Source organism: Diadema setosum, chromosome 18, assembly GCF_964275005.1.
Source record: "Diadema setosum chromosome 18, eeDiaSeto1, whole genome shotgun sequence".
NCBI lineage: Eukaryota > Metazoa > Echinodermata > Echinoidea > Diadematoida > Diadematidae > Diadema > Diadema setosum.
Window position 1 is genome coordinate 26980879 of NC_092702.1, and position 27053 is coordinate 27007931.

Genomic DNA, 27053 nt, shown 5'->3' on the forward strand with positions numbered 1-27053 from the left:
CTTGTGCAATATGAAAGAGCATGTAATTTGAAGAAGGATTCAGCGTTTATTTGATGATAATTGGTTTTCAAATGGCTGAGATATCAAAAAAAGTGATAACAATAAAAGGCGACAGGCCACGTTTTTTATTAGGATCTCTTTGTTTCACCTTGTTTTTTGATATCTCAGCCATTTCAAAACCGATTTTCATCATATAAACTTTTGATACCCCTTAGAATTACATGCTCTTTGACATCTCATAAAGTGGTTTCTAAATATCTCGCAAAACGTTAAAATCCTCACCTCAACCAGAACTGTACAGTCCCTTTAATGAGTAAGACTTGGCTAATATCTCCCCTCTCTGCCTCCCCCCCCCCCCCTCCACACACATATACTCTAACACACATTTGTGCAGGATATCAATCAAAAAGTGTACTTGAACAGAAATAATAGGCTTACTTTAATGCTGGATTTGAAATTTTGTGCTGTGAACAGAGAGAAATCCTGTGAGGTTCATGTATTAACTTGTATGAGAAGGCATGGAGTCTGACAGTAGAAGAGATTGCATTCTACAATACTCGATTGGCCTCATGCGATCAGATTTTCATTAACTGCATGTATCGTCTCTTTTGTAGCAGCTTCCAAAAGCCATTTCAATCCTAGTATTGGTGATTTTCGGTGATTTTATGAAGACAATTATAAAAAGTGTTTGGCAGCACTGTATATTAGGGGACACTACGGGGTGTCCCCGTGTTGATAAGGGTCTCCAAAATATGGCAGCCAGGCCCCTTCTAAGGAGACGAGGCTTAGCCAGCGTGAATGTTTGATGTGTTAGAAAGGGGGCCCCGTGCCTAGCAGCTCCGTGCTCGCTCAATATTTCAGACATGGTTGATGATGTACCCTCCGCTTTTCGACACTTCTGTGCCTCGTGATTTTTAATAACCGATGATGAATCACTGTCTCAGAGTTATACCTCTTTGTGTATCCTCATGTTTTATTCATACACCTCTATCACCTCAGAAGATAGGACTTTTATGTGTTTTTATTGTACATGGTCGATGTCTGAAACCAATTCTTTTAGGCTCCATCATCACCACTGAAATAATTTTGTGAGAAAAAAGAAAAATCCAAAATCAGTTACTGATGGGAAGCTGTGACAACCATCATCAATTATTTATACCTTTGCCTGCGGCGAAATCATTAATATCTTATCACGTTGATGTACGCTGCCTGGGAAACATTTTAATTCTATCAGCATCTGACAACTCATCAATAATGTGGTTTTGATTATGTTGGTTGGAATGAATTGCAGTGCTCCAATAAGTCGTTCTAGGCGAAGATGAACTGTTGTCATGTGAAAATGTTTTGGAGAGAAACAACTCAAATTCTGATCATGGTGCTTTATTGTGCGCAATTTCATACATTTTATCCTTATGTGTGTACACGTGTATGTATGTGTATGTGTACACCCAGTGAAATCACGTCAGATTTGGAGGAAAAGAAAAGAACAAATCGCTCCAATGTATTCAAAACCAACACAAACATGAATGTGTGGGAATAGGAACGAAGCAATTTCAGTTTCCCCCTTGGTTTCCTGAATCTACAATTCAGCTTCAAGCTACTGCATGGAAGTTCAATTAATGACTGACAAATGTTTTGTTGATGAAGATAATGGCAGGCGACCAAGCTGCGGGAAATGAATATTTTAGACTTCCATCGTGTTGTGAAACATCGGTAATGCTAAATTCATGTTTTATGATCTCTTGATGCCAATGTGTGGCAGTTTGAAGAGGGCCAGGCGTGGGGTAACTTTGGGTTCAGTGCTTGACCACGACAGTGAGAGTTATCAACTTTGTGTAATGCCTCCATGTAATGCCTCTATCCCTTCTTATTCTATTTTACACTCACACACGCACACACACACACACACACACACACACACAGAGACAAAACCCTACTGATTTTCCAAATGCACGGAGTCATAGTTTTGTTGTGTTTTTTTTTTAACCCGTTGATGACGGTTTGATTATGCATTTCCCATAGGTGCTTGTCCTAGTATACTCTGGACTCATCCTCAACGGGTTCACATTCTTTGCAGAAAGAAACATTGCAATCTTACTGTTTATTTTACAAAGTATGAGAACCTCTGAGGCTATAGGTATAGTAGGCTGAGTAAATAGTACTTGGCTGTGTTCACATGTACATTGATTATTTGCAGTCCGCTCCATCCCGACTCAGCATCATACTTGGGAAATTACCATCAGGGTGGAATTTGGAATATGGAAGTTTAAGATGATGTATTCTGTGCAGTTATAAATATCCCTTGTCTTAACTTCCTTACGTACTTTTCATGAGTGAATGTCGTAATGCACATGCCAAGAGCATTTGTTTTTAAATCTAATCCTTTGGTTTAGGCTTTGGACAGTGTGTATAAAGATATTAGGTTGTCTGTGACAATGGGGCACCCAAAGCTTACAAAAGGGTTAAATTTCAATATCAGACTCACCTCATGAACTTGCCATGAAGATTCAGCATCTCAAAGAAGCATTATAGTCTTGTCGCAAAGTGAGAGGATGATAACGTTTTGGGATAAAAAAAATACAGACATGTCATTATCTCCTTCTCACCTTATCTTCCTTACTTTCCTCATCGCAGGATTTCAGTGACCCCCATGAGCGCTACATCGGGAGCTTCTGGATGACGGCCACCCTGCACCCCGCCATCTACATCGGCAGCTTCATCCTCCTCCTACTCCTCTTCATCACGCTGCTGACGTACATCTGTTTCCACAGGTAATTTTGTGCAGTGGTCGCATGAAGAAAAGAGAGGTCAGAGCAGGTGCTCCTTGTCGGTGATGATCACCAAGCCAAGAAATATCTAAGTTTGTGTTCATTTTGTTGTTGTTGTTATTGTTGTTGTTGGTGGTAGTGGTGTGTTCTTGTTGTGTTTCCAACATTGGAATTTTGTCCTCATTATGCTCCCTTAGCATACTTCTCCAGGGAATTATGATTCCAGTTGTACTTGTTACGGCATTGTCAATTGTTCTTTTTGCTGGTTGCGCATTTTGTCCCTCTAATATAAGATACACTGCAGAATGTATTCTCCGCATCTGCATTGTCCTCTCCCAGGCCCAACTTAGCAGTGCTTTTCTGTAGGTTAATTTTCATGACTTGTCACCCATGAGCCATGTGGTTACATTAGAAATCATGTTTTGAGTGAAATTCTGTAAAGGTCAGGGGTCACAGCAGATTTACTGGATAGAAACCAAGGGTCCGTTTCATAAAACTTGATATCAGTGACAACTGCCACATTTCTATGACAAATTTTCTCTCCGCCAATCAGATGCAAGGATTTCAGTAGCTTGTCACATCTATGACAACTTGTCACTGATGACAAGTTTTATGAAACGGGCCCCAGGGTATTAGCATTGTCCAAACTCTGTGGAAGTCTCCTCTGACTCTCAACTGACTGCCGGTAGATGTGAATAGAATCCCATTTGCCTCAGTACACATACAAGGTCCATGACTTGGTTCTTCCATTCTGTTAGATTCTGTTTGGTCAACTAAGAAATTGAGTTCTTTTTGCGTGAAGTAGGAAGAGTGCAATGCACAGAGTGCCAGTGAGAAAGATTGACATACAGCAATGCATTGTTAGATATCATAAGCTAACATAAATGTCATACATATTGTAACAGATACGGAATACAAAAAGGAAACAATCCAGTTTTTTTGTGTTGAGTACCATAATTTGTTACAAATTGTAAGACAGTTCAACCTAAACATATTTGTTTTAATAGTGACACATTCATCATGGAAATGTCACAGATGTTATATGGCCATTTTCTTTCATGGTCATCGTGCTCCTCTTCCCTGCAGCAACATCCGCATGAAGCGCAAGTGTCGGCACTCCCTCATCAACATCTGTCTGGCCGTCATGCTCCTGGCTGTCTTCTACACGGGCGGAGTCAACCGCACCTCGCCCCCTCGCTTCTGCCAGGTGGTGGGCGTCGGCCTGCACTACTTCACCGTCTGCGCCCTCATGTGGATGGTCATCCAGGCCAACAACCTGCGCAAGGCGCTGGTCCGCCGCAACCGGCCCCCCTTGCCGCCCGGTGAGACGCCCCCTCCGCCCCGCCCCATCCTCCGGTTCTACTTTGTCGGCTGGGGTGAGTTACATTTATTGTTTGAAGTGGGCTGTTACCCAATGTTGTGTGTACTTTGTAATGGCTCTTTCAAGTATTGGTCTGTAATAGGGTTGGTACTTTATATACATCTATTTTTTTATGCCTCCGCCTGAAGGGTAACGGAGGCATTGTTTTTCTTTTCAAGTTTCCCTTTGGGGAGGAGTTTTTGAAGGAGAGGGTGTTGACGAAGAATAAGATCAGTGTTATCTAGATAACACTGCATTTACTTTTTAATGTAGTATGATGAGTTATAAGGAGTTTTTAATTTACGTTATTCAATTAGTAATATAACATGATTCATTGGTTTATTAATTCAATGAAGGATTGCAAGTAAAGATACAAACTTGTATTGCACTCAATATCAAATTGTTGAGCTTCTTTGGGTTGATTTGGAGTGTCATAAGTGCGCAAACATGATTAAAGGGGATGGCTAGTAACTGATCAGTGGGAATGCTGGGGGATGATTGTTCCAATCCTTGTGGGATTCATTTAAGAGTACATTATATGTCTATTGTTGTGTGAAAATTATTTGCTTCAGAATGGTCTCATATTCAAGTAATGTGCAGTTTAATGTTAACCTGCCGTTAACGATCGCCCCGTCACTGTACAGGCATGCCAACCTGGAAACATTAAACTGCACATTACTTGAATATGAGACCATTCTGAAGCAAATAATTTTCAGCACAACTCTTGAATGAATCCCACAAGGATTGGAACAATCATCCCCCGGCATTCCCACTGATTCCCACTGATCAGTTACTAGCCATTCCCTTTAAGCCCTGTCATAAATAAAAAAAGACCTACTCTGGATCAACTTCCATTCACTGGATGTCTGTGTGTTCTTTGTATGGAATGAATAGACAGGATCTGAAATAAGATGAAAGACTGTGAGGTACGTGATGTACTCTCTTTTTGCGTACCCATTTTCCAGCACCAGAGATGTTGCGATTTTTAGGTAATTTGGGTTTGTTTGCTTATCAAATTCTTGTACAAGAATCACATCTCCACACTCAAACTGCTTTCTTTTGACATTACAGGTATTCCCATGATTATTGTTGGAATTACAGCCGCTGCATCTCAAGACATGAGCAACTATGGAGGAGAGGAATTGTGAGTTCACTCTCATTTCCTTTCTTTTCTCCTTTTCCTTTCCCTTTTTTATGCCTCCGCCACGAAGTGGTGCCGGAGGCATTATGTTTTCGGGTTGTCTGTCCGTCCGTACGTACGTCCGTACGTCCGTACGTCCGTCCGCATTCGTTTACGCAATAACTTGAGTAATATTGACTGGAATTTTACCAAACTTGGTCAAGTATAAAGTATAATGGGGCAATTGCTTGATTAGATTTTGAGTGAAATCGGCCAAAGGTCAAAGGTCAAAGGTCGAGGTCAAATCATTAAATTGTATCTGTTTACGTGATAACTCAAGACTAGATTCAGCAAATTTCACCAAACTTTGTCTGAGGATGATGTATGATAGGACAATTACTTGATTGGTTTTTGAGTGAAATTGGACAGAGGTCAAAGGTCAAAAATCAAGGTCAAATCCTAAAATTTATCTGTTTACGTGATAACTCAAAACTGGATGAAGCAGCTTTCACCAAACTTGGTCCAAGGATGATGTATGGTGGGGCAATTAGTTGAGTAGATTTTAGTGACATTGGCAAGAGGTCAAAGGTCAAAAGGTCAAGGTCAAATGCTAAAAATGTTGCTATTTCCCCCATATCCATGCAATGCCCAAAGGTATTTTCTTGAAACTTAGTGTAGACATGTACTACTGCATGAAGATTCTCCAGAGAGAGTTTCATGTCGTAAGGTCAAAGGTTAAGTGAATATGTCACAATTTCACTTTTCTTGCAAATGGTTCAATGTATCTTCATGGAACTTGGTACATACGCATGTACTGACTGGCAGGGATTTTCTAGGGAATGTAGGGGTCATGGGTCAATAGTCAGGGGGGGGTCAAAGGTCAAGGTCAACTCCTCAAAATTTTACTATTTCCCTCATATACTATTATATGCAATGCTTGCATTATTATTTTTAAAACTAAAACTTGATATATACATGTATTCCCTAATGGAGATTCTCTGGGAAATTTCCAGCCAGAAGGTCAAAGGTCAAAGGTTAAGGGTCAAAGGCCACATTTAAATGCAAAAAAAAAATATATGTTTTATACTGTAATTACACTCTTTCTTCATACCTTGAAAATTACTCAAAGGATAAACTTATAAAAGGGTCGGTCAGAAGTCAAGTAAAAATTCTCAATTCCCCAAATACAGGTACCTGCACTCTTAGACAATTATAGCAAACCTAGTTCAAGGAAAGTGAAAATTCAAGATAATTCTGACAAACCTGTAATTTCAATATTTTGTGAAACTGTCATAACACATTGTGAAGGCATTGTACCATACACCTATTGGGAGAATCATGCATTATGGCGGAGGCATCAGTCGCCATAGCGACATTTCTAGTTTTTGTTTTGTTTCCCAAGCACCAATACAGACAGTTGACCTTGACTTCGTTGACTATCTGAAGTACATGACACCATTTTGGAAAAGAGCAGTGCTTTTAATTGCCCATCAGTTTGACTTTGGAATGAACCTATTGTTCAACAGTATTTTACATGGAATAAAATATTGAGATCAGTAACTGCATAACACTTTAATAGGGTCCAGATGTACATAGTGTATGAGAGTTGCATGGATTGAATTAGCAAAATATAAGTGTGTGAAAGTTATTAGTGAGAGAATTTTCATCTAAATAGTGCCCATTCTTGGAAACATGTAAATATGAAAAGGAGCAAAAAGCAATGATGCACCAAAGTAAAGGAGTTGGCGGACTGAAAAACAAATTTCGTGTTCTTTATCTGACAGCTGCTGGATTGTGGACTTCAAAGTGAGCCTCGCAGCCTTCTTTGGCATAGCTGCAGCCATGGTGATCCTCACCTGCGGGATGTTTGTGTGGGCCTCCATGCACATCAACAGGGCGCCCTCGCTGGCCCAGCTGCAAGCCCTGGAGCTACGCGACCACGCCTCAGAGCAGAAGGATGGATCGAGCCACCGCGGGGAGAATGGCATCGACCGACAGCCAGGGACGGACAACGAATCTGTGATGACCCACCGGACGGGCGTGTCGGGCCTGTCCAGCCTGATGGACTCCGAGTACACGTTTGCCAAACAGATCACGGCAGCGGTGCTCATGCTCCTCGGGTTTGTGGGAACGTGGACGTTTGGTGCTCTGGCCGTCACGCAGGATGGCTTCTTGATGCTTCTCTTCTGCTATTTGTACGGTGGCTCAGCAGTCGGGCTTGGCCTCTTCATCTTTGTCTACAACTGTGGGATGCGGAGCGACGTGAAATACAACTGGAAAAAAACGTGTGGGTGCATCCACAAGGACCAGTACACGGTGGCGGTGACGTCAACCCAGGTTACGGCACCACAGAACAATGGGCACGTGGTCCAGCGGAGACAGTCTGCCAGTAGTGTGGACTCCAACGTCACCAACCGATCCAACAATACCAATCACTCTTACCCATCTGTCGTTTCAGGCTCGCGAAAGACTACCTCCAAGTGCAACTATGTGCCATCACACACAAACACTGGCACCGATGCCTCAATAGACAGTAGCACCCAGGACAATGCTGGTAGGGTGCACACATATGACAAGCACCGGAGCAATGGCTACCCTCCGCACAGGTACCACAAGCAAGGCAGGAGCCGGCAGAAGAACCACAAACATTCGCGATACTCGCAACTCTCGCGGGATGGCCAGGAGGCAGGGTCCAGCCAGCAGATGATGCCAGTCCTGGCCAACGGAGCGGGGCGTACGGGGAGTTCCTCCAGCTTTCCTATTAGCCACACCCATCATGTGGACCACGCCCTCCACAGTCCCTCCTCCAGCAATCCCTACTTACCTCAACACATGCACTACATGGGCGGCCACCCCCGCCCAGTGCCCCTCGCCCAAGAACTCCACAGCAGCCACTCTGGGCTGGGGATCAACTCGCAGCCGGAGGCGCTCTGCACCACGCAGTCGTGGGACGCCCTCAGGGAGAACTCGCTTCCACGGAGCACGGCGTCCAGTGACCGCTTTTCGCGAGACAGGACAGGGTTCGTCCAACCGCAGCCTGTCAAGCATCATTACATAGACTGCCCCCAAGACGGCAGCATAAGTCGCAGGAAGCAGATGTCGCGAGACGAGTCGCGGAAGGGGTCGCTGTCAAAGAGTTCGGGCCGTGACAGACCCCCGCGTCACGAGGACATTGCAGAGTACCCCACTGCGGAAGCCAACCCTCTCTTGGAAAGGACTCCAAAGCCTCCCACCTATGAGGAGGCTTCCACCCTGCCTGAGAACCAGTCTCTGATTGGCGGAAGCAGACAGTTTGGGGAGGAGACTGCCAATTGCAGCGAATCAGAACATAGCAGAGTGCTCTCCTCCAAAGACTTCCAGGTGTCACAGAGTGCGCTGGGGGGTGACAAGCGGGAAACAAGTGTTTGATTCTTCCCTGGCCAACTTGTCCTTCAAAAACTTTCAGTGCGCTGGTACATGACTCATGTGGTGAACAACAACAAAAAATTGAAGGGAAAATAATTTTGTTCAATCATGTTCTGATCGAAATTGATATTGCTTTATGTAATGATTCTTCAGCATGACTCACTCATTATCATGAAGAATTGAGCTGTGAGACAAATTGTGATTTATGAATGATATGTATCATAAATGATATATTAAAGGCTCATTGTTCTCATGAGCTGCTAAAGTATTTACTTCTTGTTGAATAGTCCATTGTCGAATAATGTCAACTGTGAATGCCAAAAAATCTTGAATCAAGAGGGTTCAACATTCATTCTGTGTGCACCAAACACTATTGGCATGGTAACTAGCCTCAATTATTGATTGTGCAACCTGTTGTGGTGGTACAGGATGGTCAACAAACACAAAAACTGGAGGAGATGAATCCTACAGGAGCATCATCATGGTAGATGATTTATGTAAGGTACGGACAAAATTATCACTTTCTTTTACTCATAGAATGTGTGCATTGCAATCTGCTGAACTTAATTGACAGCTGGGTACAGTAATTTCATTATCACAGGACATCTCCATCATGCATGATACAGCTGAAGAAAAAAGAGATTCAGACATATCCTATTAGAAAATGTTTCAATTTATTTGAGCTAGCTGACATTGACAGAAGTGAATCATTGCATAATTCTTCCTCTGAGATCGTGTGCTTGCAATGCCCTGGGAATTGGTTTGATCGATAATTTCCCAAAGAACTATTCCTGTTTTCGGCTCACTATACCGTCCATTACCTGTGTTACGCCTCGTTTTACAGACTATTGGCATGAGTGTACATGTACACACCTACAATTGCCTGCAGGAATTTAGGTTGTATTCACATGGGTAGTTTGCTCCCAGCGCAAGAGTTTAGTCTTTTGTGCCAGTCGTTTTACCTGAATAAAGCTAAGGAAAGCTGCTGCTTGTGCAAAAGGAGTATGCCTTGAATATAAGCAGTATTCAAAATCATTAGAGTATGAACACATACGGTATTCTATTGACAGCTTTTACTGCACGCGCCATATATTTAGCGAGTACAATTTTTTGTGAATCGGGACTTCCCGACAATTTGGCATGTAGTAAAATTCAGGATTGTGTAGTACAGTAATGAACAGAGAAATGTATGTGTGTATGTCACATTCATGTCAGGATGAGAGTCAATATTTTCACTCGTTTTAAATTCGCAAATAGCCCCCGACTCGCACAAATCACGAAAATAAAAACCTTGTGAAAATAATCAGTGTATACAGTATGCAGCATTTTTGTGCTACTCATGTTTTTGGTCTGATTTTATGAACAACTCAACGCAACGACTGTTTTGGCCATGTATTGTGAGAGATCCACTTTGTACAAGGCAGGGGAATGTGCTAATGCCCTTTAGATGAGACGAATTGTCTTTCTCTTTTTGTCTTGGTACAAATCATTCCGAATCCATCGTGATAATGTATGTTTGTGCCTGTCAGTTACAATTCAAAGAATAAAACGCAGTAGAACAAAACAAAGATAAAATAATGAACCAGTTCTATAGCAAAGTACATGTTCTTTTCCCTATCCTTAAGAGAGAGCGAGGGCCTTATTTATGTTTGGTTGAGGAGAGTTTATCCACTGTATACTTCAAATACTGTAGTTTCCATATGCACTCACTGCGCTTTCAAGTTTACAACTATTCTGATACCAAACTTCCCTGCCTCTTCCTGCAAAGTCTCTTCCTGTAGAGTATTTTCTCTTTCTTTTTAGAGGAAGGGTAGTCACATTCACATCTTGATAGCTGATTGAACTTGCAAAAATAAAACTCTATGTGAAGGAAATACACCAGAAGGAGAAAGAGAAAAAGATAAAAATTGTATTGCTTGTACGATATTACTGGTTAGTGGAGCTCTCCATGTTGGACAGTACTCTGGTATACATTCAAATGTTTACACCAAACATAGAGAATACATTGTAAACCTCTGATGTTTTAGATTGGAAAAAAGAAAAGAAAAAAGAGATCACACTGCACTCCCATTTTACAGGCATTTGTTCAAAAGGATGAAAAGAAAGAGAGCGCAACAAGTATAGGTCACTGGGACCTTGTTATGATCCTTCCTGATACTCTGAGAGCTATTAGCTTGTAGCTATTAATCCCTTGGGTGCTTTGAGTGCTGATTAGCACATCAGACATCATAGTGTTGTACATAATAAACTGTCCAAAGTCCCTGGCACAGTAAGGGGTGAATATCAGCTTTGCAGTCATAAGAAACTGCCCCGTGTTTTCCAAAAATTTCCTTTTGTGAAATTTCAGGGTAAAAAGTGCAATTTTATTTTTTTCACCTCAATATCTCTGTTTTAGCACCACAGTAAAAAGTATGATATTGATATTGTGTATTCAATGCTCATGTCAGAACGGCACGTTTTACATAATTGTATAGTGACCTGGCATGCTAACGTGTGTATGTATTGATGTAGTTGTGTTAATGGAACACAGAGTTTGAAGTGCACAAAAAACAAACGTTTTGTTTTTGTTTTCAATGCAAAGGGGCCAAATGTGTACAGAGAGTGTATGTTAGGCAGTAGTTGTAAAAGTACCAGTAGAGTGTTGACCATGAAAACAGTATTTTGGGATTAAACCTTGTTTCGTTTGTATTCTGACTGGTTGGACTTGTATTCTCGATCATTTTGAGTAGTGAATGTGACAAAAAGCACACAATCTTGCAACTTATTTAATGTCAACATTTATGTTTTGTGGTTATTGCTACGCTATATCAGTAGAGCTGTGTCAATATTAGTGCTCGCTTGGTTCTCTTGCCTATTACCTAACTTCTCTTGGTTTTAATATTACGTTGATGTCTTCTTTCACATAATTGTAAGAAAAAGAAAAAGAAGTTAAGCCTTGAATTTTGAATTTTTTTTTATCAAAACGCAAACAAACAATCATGCAGCTTCAGAGAAGTGATGTTGTAATGTGGACTGTATGAAATAAAAACAAAACAAAACAGACTGGTACACTTTTGTGAACCTGATAGCATTCACTCAGTAAAGCACCATTTCTTTCTCTTGGTCACAGTGTAACTTCCTTTGCTCAATCGTCTGCAAAGTGTGAACAATCTGCAGCAGATATGACTAAAATGTACTTGCCCCATTGATAGGTTATATCTCTATGTACACTTCAAATGTTTTCAGTATTCAAATTCAAACAGTGACTACTTTGTGCAGGTTGTACTTTGTTTGCACTCCTTTTTATTCACAACTTTTTTTTTTTTTTTTTTTACTGTGCTATGAGCTTTTTATTACCAAGTACTAGATTTTTCCATTGACTCTTCAGAAATTTTTAGTCTGAAAATTTGCAGACAAACACAAAACCAAACTGTTACTGCCAGTTGTAAATTTTGCCAAATGACAGCTTTTATCGTACAGTGCAGTAAGCATCAAAGCGTGACATGTTATGCATGTCCGCATACACTTTACATTCATGTTCTCTGTCAGTGACTGGACATATGTGTGGATAGGTGCTCTTTTCGTTTGCCAAGATTTGATTTGCCTTTGTAAATAACGTTACCACGTCATTCTGTGCATCACATTTCAAGAGTATAATAGAGAAGAATGACAATTTTTTTGTGTATGTGATGTGTATAGTATAGGATGTGTGAGCACCTATTATAAAGGAGAAAATTGTCATCATACTATGTCCATATTTTTTTTTTGTACACCAGGGTATCTTCTTTGGTGCCACAAAAAACAAAACAAAATGTGCAGTGCATAAGCGTCAAATGTACATAATACAAACAGTAGTATTAGACCAATTGCATGTTTGTTGTGATGTCTGTAAACCTTTGAAGAATGTGGTGTGGAGATATGCCAAATAGCCTTTCTTTCCTTTACTGAGAGCATCTACATTTTGTAGCATTATTATTGATATTATTATTATTACTCTTATTATTATTGTTGTTGTTGTTGTTGTTATTATTATTATTATTGTTATAATTATAATTATTATTATCATTATTATTATAATTGTTATTGTCATTATTATTATCATTATTATTATTATTAGTAGTAGTAGTAGTAGTAGTAGTAGTATTATTGTTATTATTATTATTATTATTATTATCATTATTATTATTATTATTATTATTATTATTATTATTATTATTATCATTATTATCATTATTATTATTATTATTATTATTATTATTATTATTATTATTATTATTATTATTATTATTATTATTATTATTATTATTATTATTATTATTATTATTATTATCATTAATGTTATTTTCATCATAATCATCATCATCGCCATCATTATTACTATCATGATTGTATTTTTTTTTCCAACGTAATTCATTATACAGTTGTATTGTCTGATTGTAATTTCTGTTTAATTGAGGGATTACTCACAATCTTATTCCAGCTTTGCTTGGAAAATGTGATGCACTATCCCACAGTACGGATAAAGACATACAGATTGGCTATCTTTTGGAGCACACTATCTTTTGGATCACCGTGGCCTAGTGGATTACGTGTCGGTTCTAGAGTCTAGGCAGGATATCACAGGTTCATATAATAACTGACTTGCATCCCTCTTGTGACCCAGGTTTATGAGTGAAGGGGTGCCTGGCAACGCTGGGATAATTTTGGAGCACCCCTGTGGAAAATGCAAACCGGAGCAGCGTAGTTTGTCTAGTGTTAGAAATCCTTTAAAAAAACCTTCTGGTCTCCATATACTTTTTGAGTTTTCTGAAAAAAAGGGTCTTCATAAGCATCTGCAATGTCTTCTGTCAAATGTCTTCAACAGTTTTAGAAAAGAAACTCCATTATTTGAAGAATTTTTTTTTTTTAAATCAGTTTTATTTCATCCAGTTGTCTATACTTCTATACTTGACATCACTCAGGTTTTTATTTGTTTGGTCGTGAATATATGTAAAGCTTGTGTTTTCGTTTTTTATACACTCATTTCAAGTGAGACATCAAACTTTTTTGTACCAGTCATAGTAGTCTCTCAGTTTTGTATTCTTGGTATTCAAATTGTAATACCTTATTGAAAGAGTAGAGCATAAGTGATGATTTCCCCAGTCTACAGATACAGTGTGTATTCCCTTGTAGTCTGAGTAGATTGCATTAGGTAGCGGAGGTGAACTCGGTAGCATATGGCCATTTTTACTGCCACAGTGGTCTAGGGTTATGCCAAGTACAGGTGGTAGTTCCCATTCAAAAATCCCTCCCATAGTCCAGCAAAATGTTATAATATCTGAAGATGTCCCATGAGATGTTCAAATAATGGTGTATGGTCAGAGTTCTGCTCAAACAACCATCAGATTATAAAGATGAGCAGAAACATAACAATTGAAAATGAAATGAAAATGCTCATTTACTTTCTAATCATTGTCTACTGAGTAAGAGGGTTTTCCAGTAGCCTTAAAGAGACTTCCAGGTGATTTTCAGACTTTTGCAATTTAACATCTATAAATTGGTTAAACTGGGTACAGAGATTCAGACTTTTTAGTGAATGGAATGTGGCATGATTGGGTGCTTAAGGAGGCAGAGCAAAAGAAGAAAGTATGCATGAATTTTGACCAGAAGATCAGTCCGTATCTGGCCGTCGGAGGTATGTTCCGCGGAGACTGCGTCTGGCTTCACGTAATCCCATCCTCTACGGAGGAGAGCCATAAAAGTAAAAAAAAGAAAAAAAAGAATATGGTAAAAGACTCCTCTAGACAGACAGATTTTTCTGTCTAGCATGTATTCCACACAGGCAGACTTGTTGAGCAAGTGGTATTGTGATGGAATTGCATTGCTACATGACTGGAATATGTGCCTCCTATATCATATCCTTGTTCAGTGCATATCGTTTTCAGTTTTTAGGGTATTGGTTTATCTACTCAAGGACCACAATAAATTCTGCAAATCTATACATGGCACTATCTATGTACTACCTGATATGAAGTTATATAAATCATCTGGAATGTCCCTTCAAAATATCAAGAGTAAATAGGTGCAAGGGTTGAATAAGGAAAGCCTTTGGAACTTTAAAAGGAAAGGAACAAAAAATTTGATGTGGATTCTAGAGAATTATGTCTGTATGTCTAAATTGGACTTGTGAAAAGACGATCTGTCAAGCAGCAAAATGTTTTCCATTCTAGGGTAATTCAAAGACTTCTTTTGACCTATCCCATTTTCAAAAGGATCATGTGTTGTATTCAATGAAGAGTTTTCAGTACTTTTCTGCAGTATTTTAGATGTTTATCTTTTTTCTTTTCCTGAACATTTTTTTTTTTTTTGTATTTATACTTGTTGATGGCGAATCATGTGCTGTGATCTGAATGTCACAATTTTCCTAGGTTTGGTACAATTTATTTGTCCATAGCTTTTGTATGATTGAGAAGGTGTATGAGAGATATGTAATAGTGGACTAGATCTGTATCAATCATAGGAAAGAGCAAAATAATACAAATGGTTGCATTACCCTGCGTAGCTTAGGGTTTCGCGTGAATTGTATGCATGTACAGAAAACTTTTAGGACTAGTTTGGCTGAAAATTCAAGCGAACAAAGATGTTGCAGAGGTGCATGTATTTCATGACTTCTGTCCTTGTAGAGAGAATCAATAACTTCTTTGTACAAAGTGTTCCATGTGTAAATATTGTCATTTGTAAATAAACAGGAAAACAAAAAACACAAACACCGGAGATACAAAGATTAAGAGACCAATCAGTGTTTTGTTTGTCTTTTTATTTTACCTTTTTCGTCATCTCTTGATACCTATTATGCACATTCCTCTGTGTTTGTGTGTATGTATGTGTGTGTGTGTGTGTGTGTGTGTGTGTGTGTGTGTGTTTAATTTGATATATTTATTTAATCTGATATATTTATGTATATAGCGTGTGCTCTGCAAAAAAAAGAAAAGAAAATAAGGAAGCTATGTTAAAAAAAAAGTGATTTAGTAGCACAATTTCTTTTTGGGTAGGTGTGTAATAAGGCACATTTGGATTGGCTTGATTAGGCTGATCAAAATAGCTTTTTTCTGAGAGTTATGCAGAATTTCATGTCATTTTTCTTATAAAAACATGGTATGATTTGGAAAAAAAACCAAATATATTGTACTGTATGCTTGAAAAATGATTCAGCAGCACAAGAAAGAAGAATACAGCTTTTTTTAGCTCACCTGAGCCAAAGGCTCAAGTGAGCTATTGCGATCGCCCTTCGTCCGGCGTGCGTCGTGCGTCGTCCGTCGTGCGTAAACTTTTTACATTTTCATCTTCTTCTTGAAAACCCCAAGACCGATTTCCATCAAACTTGGCAGGTAGCATCCCTAGGGGGTTAGGAACTCAATTTGTTAAAATGGGCACCATGCCCCACCCAGGGGGCCCCCAGGGGGGCCCAAACCCCCCAAAATTAAGGAATCTGTAAAAATCTTCTTCTCTAGAACCAGAAGTGATAGAGCTAAGTTAATACTATGAGTTAGTACATTGATGACTGTAGTTTCAAGTTTGTTCATGGCAGAATCAGGGGTGTCCCCCTTGGGACCCAGGGGAGGGGGGTGGGGAGTGGTCCTAATGGGGCCTAAATTGTACATTTTCATCTTCTTGAGAACCCCATGACCCATTTTCACCAAACTTGGCAGGTAGCATCCCTAGGGGGTTAGGATCTCAATTTGTTAAAATGGGCACCATGCCCCACCCAGGGGGCCCCCAGGGGGCCCGAAACCCCCCAAAATGAAGAAATCTTTAAAAATCTTCTCTAGAATCAGAAGTTATAGAGCTAAGATAATACTATGAGTGTGTACATTAATGCCTGTAGTTTCAAGTTTGTTCATAGCAGATCCAGGGGTGCCCCTCTTGGGGGTGGGGGGGGGGGGGTTGGGAAGGTCCAAATGGGGGCCTGAATTGTACATTTTCATCTTCTTCCTGAAAACCTCATGATGGATTTTTTGTCAAACTTGGCAGGTACATGTAGCATCCCTAGGGGGTCAGGATCTCAATTTATCAAAATGGGCACCATGTCCCACCCAGAGGGCCCCAGGGGGCCCCAATTCCCCCCCCCCCCCCAAATTAAGGAATCTTAAAAAATTGGGGCCCTTTTTTTTTATTATACATTTTCATCTTCTACTTGAGAATGCCTGGTGAAATTTTAGTAGAGCTGTGAATAATTTAGATTAGTGACTGCTTGAAATGTGAACTTGCGATACTCAGGTGAGCGCTAGACCCGCGGGTCTCTTGTTTGTTGTTGGTAAGATTAATTTCATTGTTAATATGGATTTGATATTGAATGAAACTCAAATAAAAAATAATATAAAACAAAAAAAAAGTTTAATGCGAGAAGGGATATACGTAGTGTCAATATTTCACCTGCTACTGTAAAAGTGGAAATTTTCGCGGTGTTGAAATTTTCGCGCAACCAGAAACCAGCGCGAAAATAAAAGCACGCGAATATCTTTGCTTGCCGTATGTTCCTGTACTTGGTGTCTTGATTCCGCGGAATTAAAAACACACAAAACTCTTCTCACCCTGCCAAGCGCGAAAAATTAATCGCGCAAATATAGCCACTTTTACAGTATTCAGTAGTCTGCATCTTTTCCAGGAGTCACAAACCTCTAAACCTCCAACAGGTTGCCAACTTAGGAGGTAAACGTGAAATAGGCATTCAGTTTTTAATAGCACACATGTGGCACATGAATTGAACCAGAGGGTTCTACTACACCCTTAAAGGCCCCCCTGGAATCTAATTCTGGTCCTGTGTCCATGATGGCTTCTGCTGATGTGATTAGATTTTCACATCACAAATTTAGAAATTGTTCAATTGAAATACAGATGTATATGCATCAAATGTCTTTAATCACTTTTCTGCACATACTGATTATGCTCCACCCCTCAAAAATCTTTCTCGCCTCTTGTGATGTCATCAACAGGAAAGTCAGGTGAAGTAAAGCAGAATAGTACCTAACAGTGTGCACCTTGCTTTAACCATGGTGTACCAGCTCACAATAGCAAGACAAGTTTCATACAATACACTTCCACACCTTTTCTTGCCACACTCAATCCTGGAAAATTTTCTAGGTAGCAATGACTATCCTACATGAGAGGTTCTTCTATGGGACATGTCTTTCTATTGTGAGATTGTACATTAACAAGCGAAGGTGTGTAACATTATGCATCGCAATGCTTATTTCACCCGACTTTACTGTTGATGACATCACAAAAGCAAGAGGGTTGTTATTGTAGGGGCAGAGCATTAGTGGGTGCAGAGAAAATAAAAAATTAAATTATACAAATTTGGTAATACATATCTTGATCAAAATATTATCAGTCATGTGATTTGTAGACCTATTCATGTATTCATGTCAGCAAAAGTGAACATGTACCAAATGTCAGGAGACCTTACATACAAATGTAGTTTCCTTCATTTTATCACAGACATTTCAGAAGCAATGCAAGTACACAGTACGCATTGGACTTATAGCACTGACTGTAGGCAGTCACACTTTAATGCAGTTCATGGCACAGGGTAAACAATGCGATTGATAGGGTCACATGTCTATTTCAAGTTACACTGCGTAATCTCCATTACAGATGCAGAGACTCCAACTCTCCCGTTTTCGACGGGAGATCTCCTGCCGAAAACCCATTTTTGCAAAATCTCCCATTCTCCCGTTTGAGATCTAATTTCTCCCGCCCTGGCTCTTTGTCTCCCGTTGGAAGGGATTTCTTACTTATTTCTATCATATGTTGAAAAAATAAGCCTTAGATAGCACAAGAGAGCATCTAGAATCCTAGGAACTTCGCACACATCAAGTTGGAGTCTCCCGTTTGCTAGGGGTTTCAGGCGGGAGAATCTCCAGATCAGAAGGTGCTTTGGGTTGGAGTCGCTGCAGATGCGACTCAACAGGACGACATAATCTTATAAATAGGATGACATCACAAGTTATAAACCACATGATATATTCCTGGAAGGGGTGGGTTGTTAAATACAGCTGTACATCTAGACTTGTACAGCAGTGTGAATAGCCCTAATATTTAGGGGCCAAACTACATGTACTGTCATGACACTGTTAGATTTTTATGTTACACTCATGCACCTAACAACCAACCTTGCACTGTAATCAACTTGATCAGAATATTTCCCTCTTAGAAAGAGATAAAGTTAGACCCATTCTGCAAATAACAGAATGCAGTGGCGGATCCAGGGAGGACTGCAACCGGCGCACGCCCCCCTTTATTTTTTTGTTGAAACAGAAGAAATAAAAAGAAAAAAATGGGGGGAGGGGAGCGTGCGCCGCCCCTTTAATTTTGTAAACGCGCCCCCTCTTTACGGAATTCCTGGATCCGCCCCTGGAATGTACTGTGAATAGATGAAAGTTGACTTGGTATCAAGCATTACCGATTTAACACTTACCATGTGTCTTAACAATACATATTTGAATGCCATACTCCTAGAAGACTTTCTTCTTCTGTGGCAAGACATGTAATGTGCATGTACGGTGTATTTCATATTTCTTACACCTCAACAACACATGTATTGATAGATATGTTTGACATGCACAATTCAAACTTCAAAACCAAAATAAATCATACCTTTGCACATTTTTTAGGCATACGCAAAGATGTCTCAAACTGATCTGGCTGTTGCCTGTGGGGGATTTTTCACACCCTCAAAACACAGAAAGCATTATCTGGTTAGCTTTTCTAAAAGACTGCTGTGATTAATTATACACAAATCACTAAGTTTATAGTGAAACTGCCTTCTTTGTAGAGTGGAGAAAAAAAAAATTAAACACTAAGCAAGTTGTACTTTACTAGTGATAATGTTTAAGCATTTGTCTCTAAATCTTCTCTATGTAAACAACATTGCCTCATTTACTTACAATTTCTGTCAAAAGTTCACATGGAAGTCTCTTTTAACAACAATTCATTTCTTATCACATAAACCTGTTTTAAATTGTGCAGCTATAAAGTGACTATTCTAAAGCATGCAGATCCTTTATATTAGCTCTTATATATCATATAGAAGTGTCTTTTAACAATTGTTCATTTCTTATCACATAAACGCATTTTAAATTATGCCATAAAGTGACTATTCTAAAGCATGCAGATCCTTTATATCGGCTCTTATATTACCACTTTGAACAGCAGTTTTGTTTTAGACACATACACATACCTTTTCAGTACATAGCAGATTTACACAGAGGCAAGTACGGGTAGTGGGCATTCACACTAACATCAACGTACAATTGTATTTCATGATAGATTCCCTAAAATGCCGACGTTTTTTTTTATCTATCAAATGATTTCAGCCTCCAAGTGAATATGGCGTTGTGATGCTTACACCACAATATTTTGTAGGGCCAAGTCAATTTTGTAGGAGATGAGAAACTGTTCTAATCAACTTATATTCTAATCAACAGAACTGTGTTGTTGACATTGTTTTTTGTTACTTGGATGTGCATACTATATATGTGACAGTGCACCTCAAAACAAACAAAAAGTCGCCAGACATGAATTTTAAGTTAAGACCATATTCTAAAAGAGCAGACTTTAAGCTTTAAAATGATGTATAACTCAAATCAAATGGACTCTCCTAACCTATCTAAACATTGGAAAGAAAGCACAACCTCAGAAAAAGTGTGAACTGAGAAACGAGGCTCTGAAGTACAGTGTCTATTCAAGCGCTTAATCTTTACCAAACCGTGCTGGCTATGCGATGAATGGGACAAAAAACAGGAAGTAAACCACTGGAGTAACAACAATGAAGGGATTATCAGATTAAACTGAAATTAAGCATGCCTCATTAACACATTCTGTCCATAATTGATGCCAACTTTCAAAGCAGTAGCACTATCCTTTCAAAAGTCATTAGAGTTGAAAGTGAAGAGTGTGGACAAGGTTTTTCAGAAATGAAAAAGGGATTCTGAAGACACACCTAATCACACTATTCTATCAAAAATGTTCGAGATAAACTGCTAAAAAACACACTTTCCTGCCCGTTTTATGACACCAAATTTTAGCATAATGTAAACGACGACCTGCTCTTTTAGAAAATATGAAAAAGTCAAGTTCGGCTAGGTTGACCCATTTCACTTGTTTTCAGTCCTCACGCAAAATCAGTGTGTGCGACTTTATGTTCGTTTTGAGGTGCACGGTCACATATACCATATATTGCATTAGTTTTGTATTTTGCAAATTAAGACTTGTAAAACAATTTCATGAGTGGCAGAATTTGTGATTGCCCAATGATAGAATGAGAAAGAAATATCACTTTTCACAAGAAATGTTAGCATTTTTCTCATCTTGGAGAGGATCATATACAATTATTTCTGGTATTGGAAGCAATTTTTTAGCAAATTGTTAATTTCACAAATTATAGCTTGACCTGCAGAAATCGTGGTAACAGATATACAAGTACCAAGCAATATATTGTGTATACAGTTTTCCTCTCTTTTTCTAGGTCTTTTTTTTTTTCAACCATAAAGTGTAGAGCAACACTACACCGACAATATATTGTACAGAAGGGGTATGTCATCTTCATTTTGACAGAAAACACTATTAAACCAACATGATATCAACTATCACTATCAGCGTAGGATTCCTTCTGCTGTTTATAGTGTTAAATGTATGTGAACCCAAGCATTGTATGATTATGTGATCTTCTCAGACATACATTGTACGTGGGAATAGCGTGAGAGTGACTCTGTGGGAAACTTCAGTACCAACAGTTTACACCTTTCATACACAATACATCTACACTGAAAAGGTTTAACAATTCAGTTTAAATACTCATCTTACACTGCACTTAACACAAAGCATGCACTCATATAATATGATTCCAAAGCACATACAGGTTGTAGCATAAGATACTAGTATGAATTACTGTTTAACATTGTGACTTCATTAATCATGCAGATGAGATAGTCTTAAGATTTTTATGTGGCTACAACTCTGGCATACAGCTGCCGTAATTGCGAGGGTTGGAGACATATGTCGTAGGACGCTGCCTGTTGCCCGGCAACCAGTGGAATGTAGACCCGTCCAAGGCTAGGAGCTTCCACTTTCTCCTGTTGGACCTAGAAGAGGATAGTAATGGATAGAGAGAACACTAAAATACTTGCTATTCAAGATATGAAGATGAGATTAAAGCTGCACTCAGCAAATTAGATCTTTTTTTCATTTTAATCAACACGTTTTTTTTAGGGGGCACTTCAAAATTCTGGGCTGTTCACTATCATGCAACCCCCCACCACCCCCCCCCCCCCCCCCCCCCAGGTTTGTCCACCCATAACATGAATTTACTTTGCCTAAAATGTGTCTGTCTATACACAAACACTGACTGTAGAGATTAAAGAGTTTTCAAATACCTTGGAGAACTCTGTGGAGGTGAACTGGCTGAAAGCAGACGACACCTTGGCCCCCGGTCTCTGAGATGACGTCAGATTCTGCACCTCTCGTCGCAACTATCACACACATACATCAAAAACAAACAAACAATCCATAGACTTGAATTATCAGTGGATCAGATAAATGCACTATGTGTCCTTGTGACATGAGCACTTAGTGCAGGTCGCACTAGTGGCAAGATACAATAAGGTAGACCAAAAATACAGATTAGAATTATAACAACAGGCTGGATTAAATAGAAAATCTAGCAAACATTTATACTGGTAGTGTGTTGAAATATGGTATTTGAAGTATCAATGAAGGACATGAATGAAATGATTACACAATTTATATCAAGTGAATGTTGGAAAGTCTTTTCTCCATTAATATTGATTTCAGAAGAAACAAAAAATTATATCAGCTGACTTAAAAACAGCAAACCTCAAAATCGCTGTTGTTATATTTTATCAATTCTTCATTAAAAAAAAAATAAATTAACAGAAGCATACAGGTGTTCAGTCGCATCACAAGCTAACCTCCAAAACGGTCTCTACCAGACAAGATGTTGGGATGTGTATCTATATGGCCAAGTATTCCAATGCAAGGAGTCTCATTTGAAGAATAATTGTATACACTATTATATTTTGTGATTCTTGATTTTTCCCACTTCAGGACTACCCGACAATTTCATGAGTGATTTAATTAGCATAGTACAGTAATGAACAGAGAAATGTATGCATGCACATCGCAATCATGTGGAGATCAGGGTTAATATATTCATGTGTAGTTAAAGGGAAGGTAAAGTATTGGTGGAGACGTCCTTACAAATATTCAGATCAGCAAGTTGACGATGTCATGTTCTCACAATTTCTTATGCATTTCGTATTCAGAAATGACAAAAATCTCATATTTCAGCTGTATAAATATAAAATTTGTCTTGAAACCACCCAAAATAAAAATGAACAAATGTTTACTCTGATATATCTTGGCATAAAAACATGTCTTTACTTTATTAGCTAAAAATAACAATTTTTCTGAATTTGATATTTAACAAACATAAACAATAGTGAGGGTATGACATCATCAAGTTGCTCACTTGAATATTCATATTAGGACGAATCAAGAAATGTGAAACTTCAAAATATCCTACCTTCTCATCCAATTTTTGTCATTTCTGTATCGTTCTGTAGGGAATATTTTTCTCTTTCTTTTGAAAGTTCATTTATTTTCGAGGTGGATTTCCTCTTTAAGAGTTCATCTTTTCTCACCTGAGCCAAGTTATTGGTCACGTCCCTAATTTGGCAGCTCCTGTCAACCAGCTGATGCTGGGGTGTAGCCTTGTCCAGGGCGGGCACGACACCAGGCTTGCGGTGGCTGATATCCACCACACGAGGGCAGGCTACCAGATGGTGCAATTCCTGCTCAAATCAAAAATACATTTTTTTGTTTGAATAAACAAAATACTCATAAAACACAAAACGTAATCTAGAAACAAATTGCTAATTCTGCTACATACTAACATATACACGCTGTATACCTGATATTTGTTTGCGATGGTTGAAATCCACCGCACAAAGGCAGGCTACTGGATGGTGCAATTCCTCCTCGAATCACAAATGAATTTTTGAAAAATCCACAAATCACAAAATTCAATTGAGAAACGAACCACTCATATCACGTCATACTGACATATTGGATTATAGGGATGATTTTGATTTTAACTGCAAGTAATGGCTGTGAAATTGATAACAGCAACAACTCTCTGTCCAGTAAAGATCTACTCTTTGACTCTCATATAGGAATGACAACAATGACAAGGGAAGAGAGAGAAAGGAGTAGCTGAATCGTTTGCACGGCTGATCACATGACTCTTTCTGACTGATGAAGGTATATGTATAGGTAAATGTAAATGATCACACTTTTACTCACACAAAACAATACTAAATTGGAGTTACTGCATTTCATGGAAGTATTACTGCATGGTGTGTTAACTACATGCCGTTACCATGATAGTGAATGTAGTCCCACCTATGCATATCACTGGACTCACTTGTGACAGTTTCCGCATGTTCCTGGTCAGGTGCGCCACCTCCTTCTGGGGCAGTTTGCTGGCGTCCGGCTGCTGGTCAGCCTGCTGACCGCTCTCCCCCGCCTCCAGCGCGATGAAGCCCGTAGGGCTGGCCAAACCCACTGGCTTGTTGGGCACCGTCAGAGGGGGCAGCTCATCCATGATGGCCTGAGAGCAAATGAGAATGAAAGTTCCAAGGTACATGCAAACTCCAATTTTTACATTTCTCTTGATTCTAATTACAAAGGAATATTTGACTACTTTCGGTCATATTCCTCTCAGGCTGAAAGGCACAGTGCTACAGTACTACACACACAAAAAAAAAAAATGTGCATTTCTCAAATACTCATCTTGTTCCAGTACTTTGCATCTTTTAATCGTTATTCAAAACCTCATCACAAATGCCCCAGGATTTAATCTGGAATAAAGAGCCTGCAATGAGGACAATTCTTCATTTACACAATCTCAAAGAATTGCCATAGCTGTATGTACACTGTATGTAATGCATACATTACTGAATATCAAAATCCCTGTACATTTCCAATGTCATGCAGGTGTTATCCAACATCATCATCTTACTATCTCATCAAAAATTACTGACAAACTGACTGTACTGGTTTGTTTTTACTGTTGGTTGCCTGTTTAATATGAAATCTTCAAGTCGGCTAAAACAAAAAACAAACAAACAAACAAAAAACAAAAGCAAAAGTGTATTGCATTCTCTGTGCATATATTTTTGTCAGGAAAAGAATACTCTGATTCGAATGTTAAAAGTTTTTGACCCAAATATTTTTTTTTTCAATTCATCCTACAATTTCTTTCTCAACTCGGGAAACATGAAACATCTCTACAGGTCACCAGACCTCAGAATGGTTAACAAATGAAATTCAAAAAGTGTACAGACTCAGAGTCCAGACTCAGAGGTAAAAATTGAAAGTGATTTAGAAATGAAACACAAAGACAGCTTGGCATTAAATCCTCCACAGAACAGTACACTGAATAGAGATAATGTATGGACCAAGGCATTGCAATGTCAAGAATGCAACCCCTCCCTCCCCACCAATTTAACTCAGTCAGTACCAAGGAACCACTCCCTGTGAACAAAGTCTATAACATTTAAAGATGGGCAGCCTTGGAAGGGTTAATATTCCTAGTGTTCTTCCTCAACTGCCCAATACCCATCTGAAAACTTACAGGGATTGAGCCTTCTCTTCAGTTGCTCCACATCTGTGGAACTCTCCACTAATCCCACTTCAAAATTGTAACAAACTTCAAGCCTTCAAATCTGAACTAAAGACCTAATTCTTTCTGCAGCTTGTGAATAATATGTGACATACTGTGGGAGCCGCCAGGTGCCTTTGAATATTCCACACGTAAGTGGCTGTATATAAATGCTGTTCATCACAAACATCTTAATCATCATCACCACCTACTTCATCATCATCTTCATCATCATCACCATCATCACCATCACCATCATCATCATCATCACCATCATCACCATCATCATCATCATCATCATCATCATCATCACCATCATCATCATCACCATCATCACCATCATCATCATCATCATCATCATCATCATCACCATCATCATCATCATCATCACCATCATCATCACCATCATCACCATCATCATCATCATTATCATGAATCATCACCATCTTCTCTATTTTCATGGCAGGAAGGCACTCTGTAATCTCACCTTCATCTTCTGAGCTTTCAATCGGCTGTTTTCTGTCTTGACATGACGGAGGGCGTGGCGGAGTGTATCCAGCTGTAAAGGGGAGAACAAGTGGAACTGAGACATTAAATGAACACACCATACTTTTTCTGGGATTTGCCAGATATCATGGTATCACATAACTTTTCACTGTCGCTTGATATCATTTCTTCCCTCCTTCGACAAAGCATGAACAAAAGGGAAACATAGTGTGAATACAATATTCATGCAGTTGCTAGGCATTATTATATACTTCACCAAATGACGGCAAAGCTGCCTCAGAAATAAGAAATATAAGGGGCAGAGCAAAACATATACGGATATGACAACATGAATAAACATAGGGTAAACATTACCAAAAGATCAGAAATATATATACTTTTACGGGGAAAAAATCAGTTTGCAGAAAGTAGGTAAATTCCCTGTTTATCATGATTTTTTTGAATTTTTTTTTTGAATGCTAATTGCTAACATTGCATGGTATGATCATGTTGTTTCCAATAATGTATAGATTTTTCTCTCTGACCTAGAAATAGTAAAGCCTGGCAGAGTGCAGGACATTAATAGACTCAGACATCTTTATCATATAAGGTATACACAATGCCTGCTACAATGGCCTTTGCAGATTAGAAAGAGGTCAGGTCTACGAATAACTTTGTTCGGCATTGCCATGTTATCAAATTCAGCAAATTGCTCCGCAGATACTTTTCCTCTGCCTTCAGTCCCTCCAAAAAATCTGTCAAAAAATCTCACCTGCTGCAGCAACATGGGAGAGTCCTTGACCATGACTGCTCCTCCAACACCTCCAGTGGGACTGGTTGGGGATCCTACATATCAGAAGGGGGGGGGGGGAGAGAAAAATATTTACTTCATAGGTCTACTCAAAACTGAAATGAAATTTTGAAAAAAAAACAAAACAAAACAAAACAAAACTACATGGCATTTAAAAGAAAAGTGTTATTAATTATTAGTGAGAAAAGATCTTGATGGGTTTAATTCTGATGACAGTGAATTAAGAAAGAAACATTCCAAATCATGACAGTGGTTTAAACACAGTTTGACTTGTCATCCTACTATTCACACACTGCTGTCAAATTGAACAGTCTCAAGAACAGTAGCTGAACATTGAAATACTCAATGTCGGGAAAACTGGAATGCTAGAGTATCGTCATCAAACCGTATGATTGCCAAATGGG

At 39.0% G+C, this 27053-nt stretch overlaps 2 protein-coding genes across 3 annotated transcripts in view; one reads left to right on the plus strand and one right to left on the minus strand.

Annotated features, from left to right (window-relative positions):
- LOC140241668 (adhesion G protein-coupled receptor A3-like) overlaps positions 1-9682 on the plus strand; it is a 159825-nt gene extending 150143 nt beyond the window's left edge. The window contains exons 16-19 of the mRNA XM_072321411.1: positions 2635-2771; positions 3855-4144; positions 5200-5272; positions 7033-9682. Coding sequence (XP_072177512.1) covers positions 2635-2771; positions 3855-4144; positions 5200-5272; positions 7033-8656 — 2124 coding nt within the window. The 3' untranslated portion in view covers positions 8657-9682. The remainder of the gene's footprint in view (positions 1-2634; positions 2772-3854; positions 4145-5199; positions 5273-7032) is intronic.
- Positions 9683-20842: 11160 nt separating this feature from the next.
- Positions 20843-27053, minus strand: part of LOC140242027 (dynactin subunit 1-like) — a 66024-nt gene continuing 59813 nt past the window's right edge. For both annotated transcript variants that reach the window (XM_072321773.1, XM_072321772.1), the window contains 6 exons: positions 26611-26684; positions 25840-25911; positions 24114-24299; positions 23332-23481; positions 22045-22140; positions 20843-21753 (listed from right to left, as the gene is read on the minus strand). In XM_072321773.1, the coding sequence (XP_072177874.1) occupies positions 21613-21753; positions 22045-22140; positions 23332-23481; positions 24114-24299; positions 25840-25911; positions 26611-26684 (719 nt within the window). In that variant the 3' untranslated portion in view covers positions 20843-21612. The remainder of the gene's footprint in view (positions 21754-22044; positions 22141-23331; positions 23482-24113; positions 24300-25839; positions 25912-26610; positions 26685-27053) is intronic.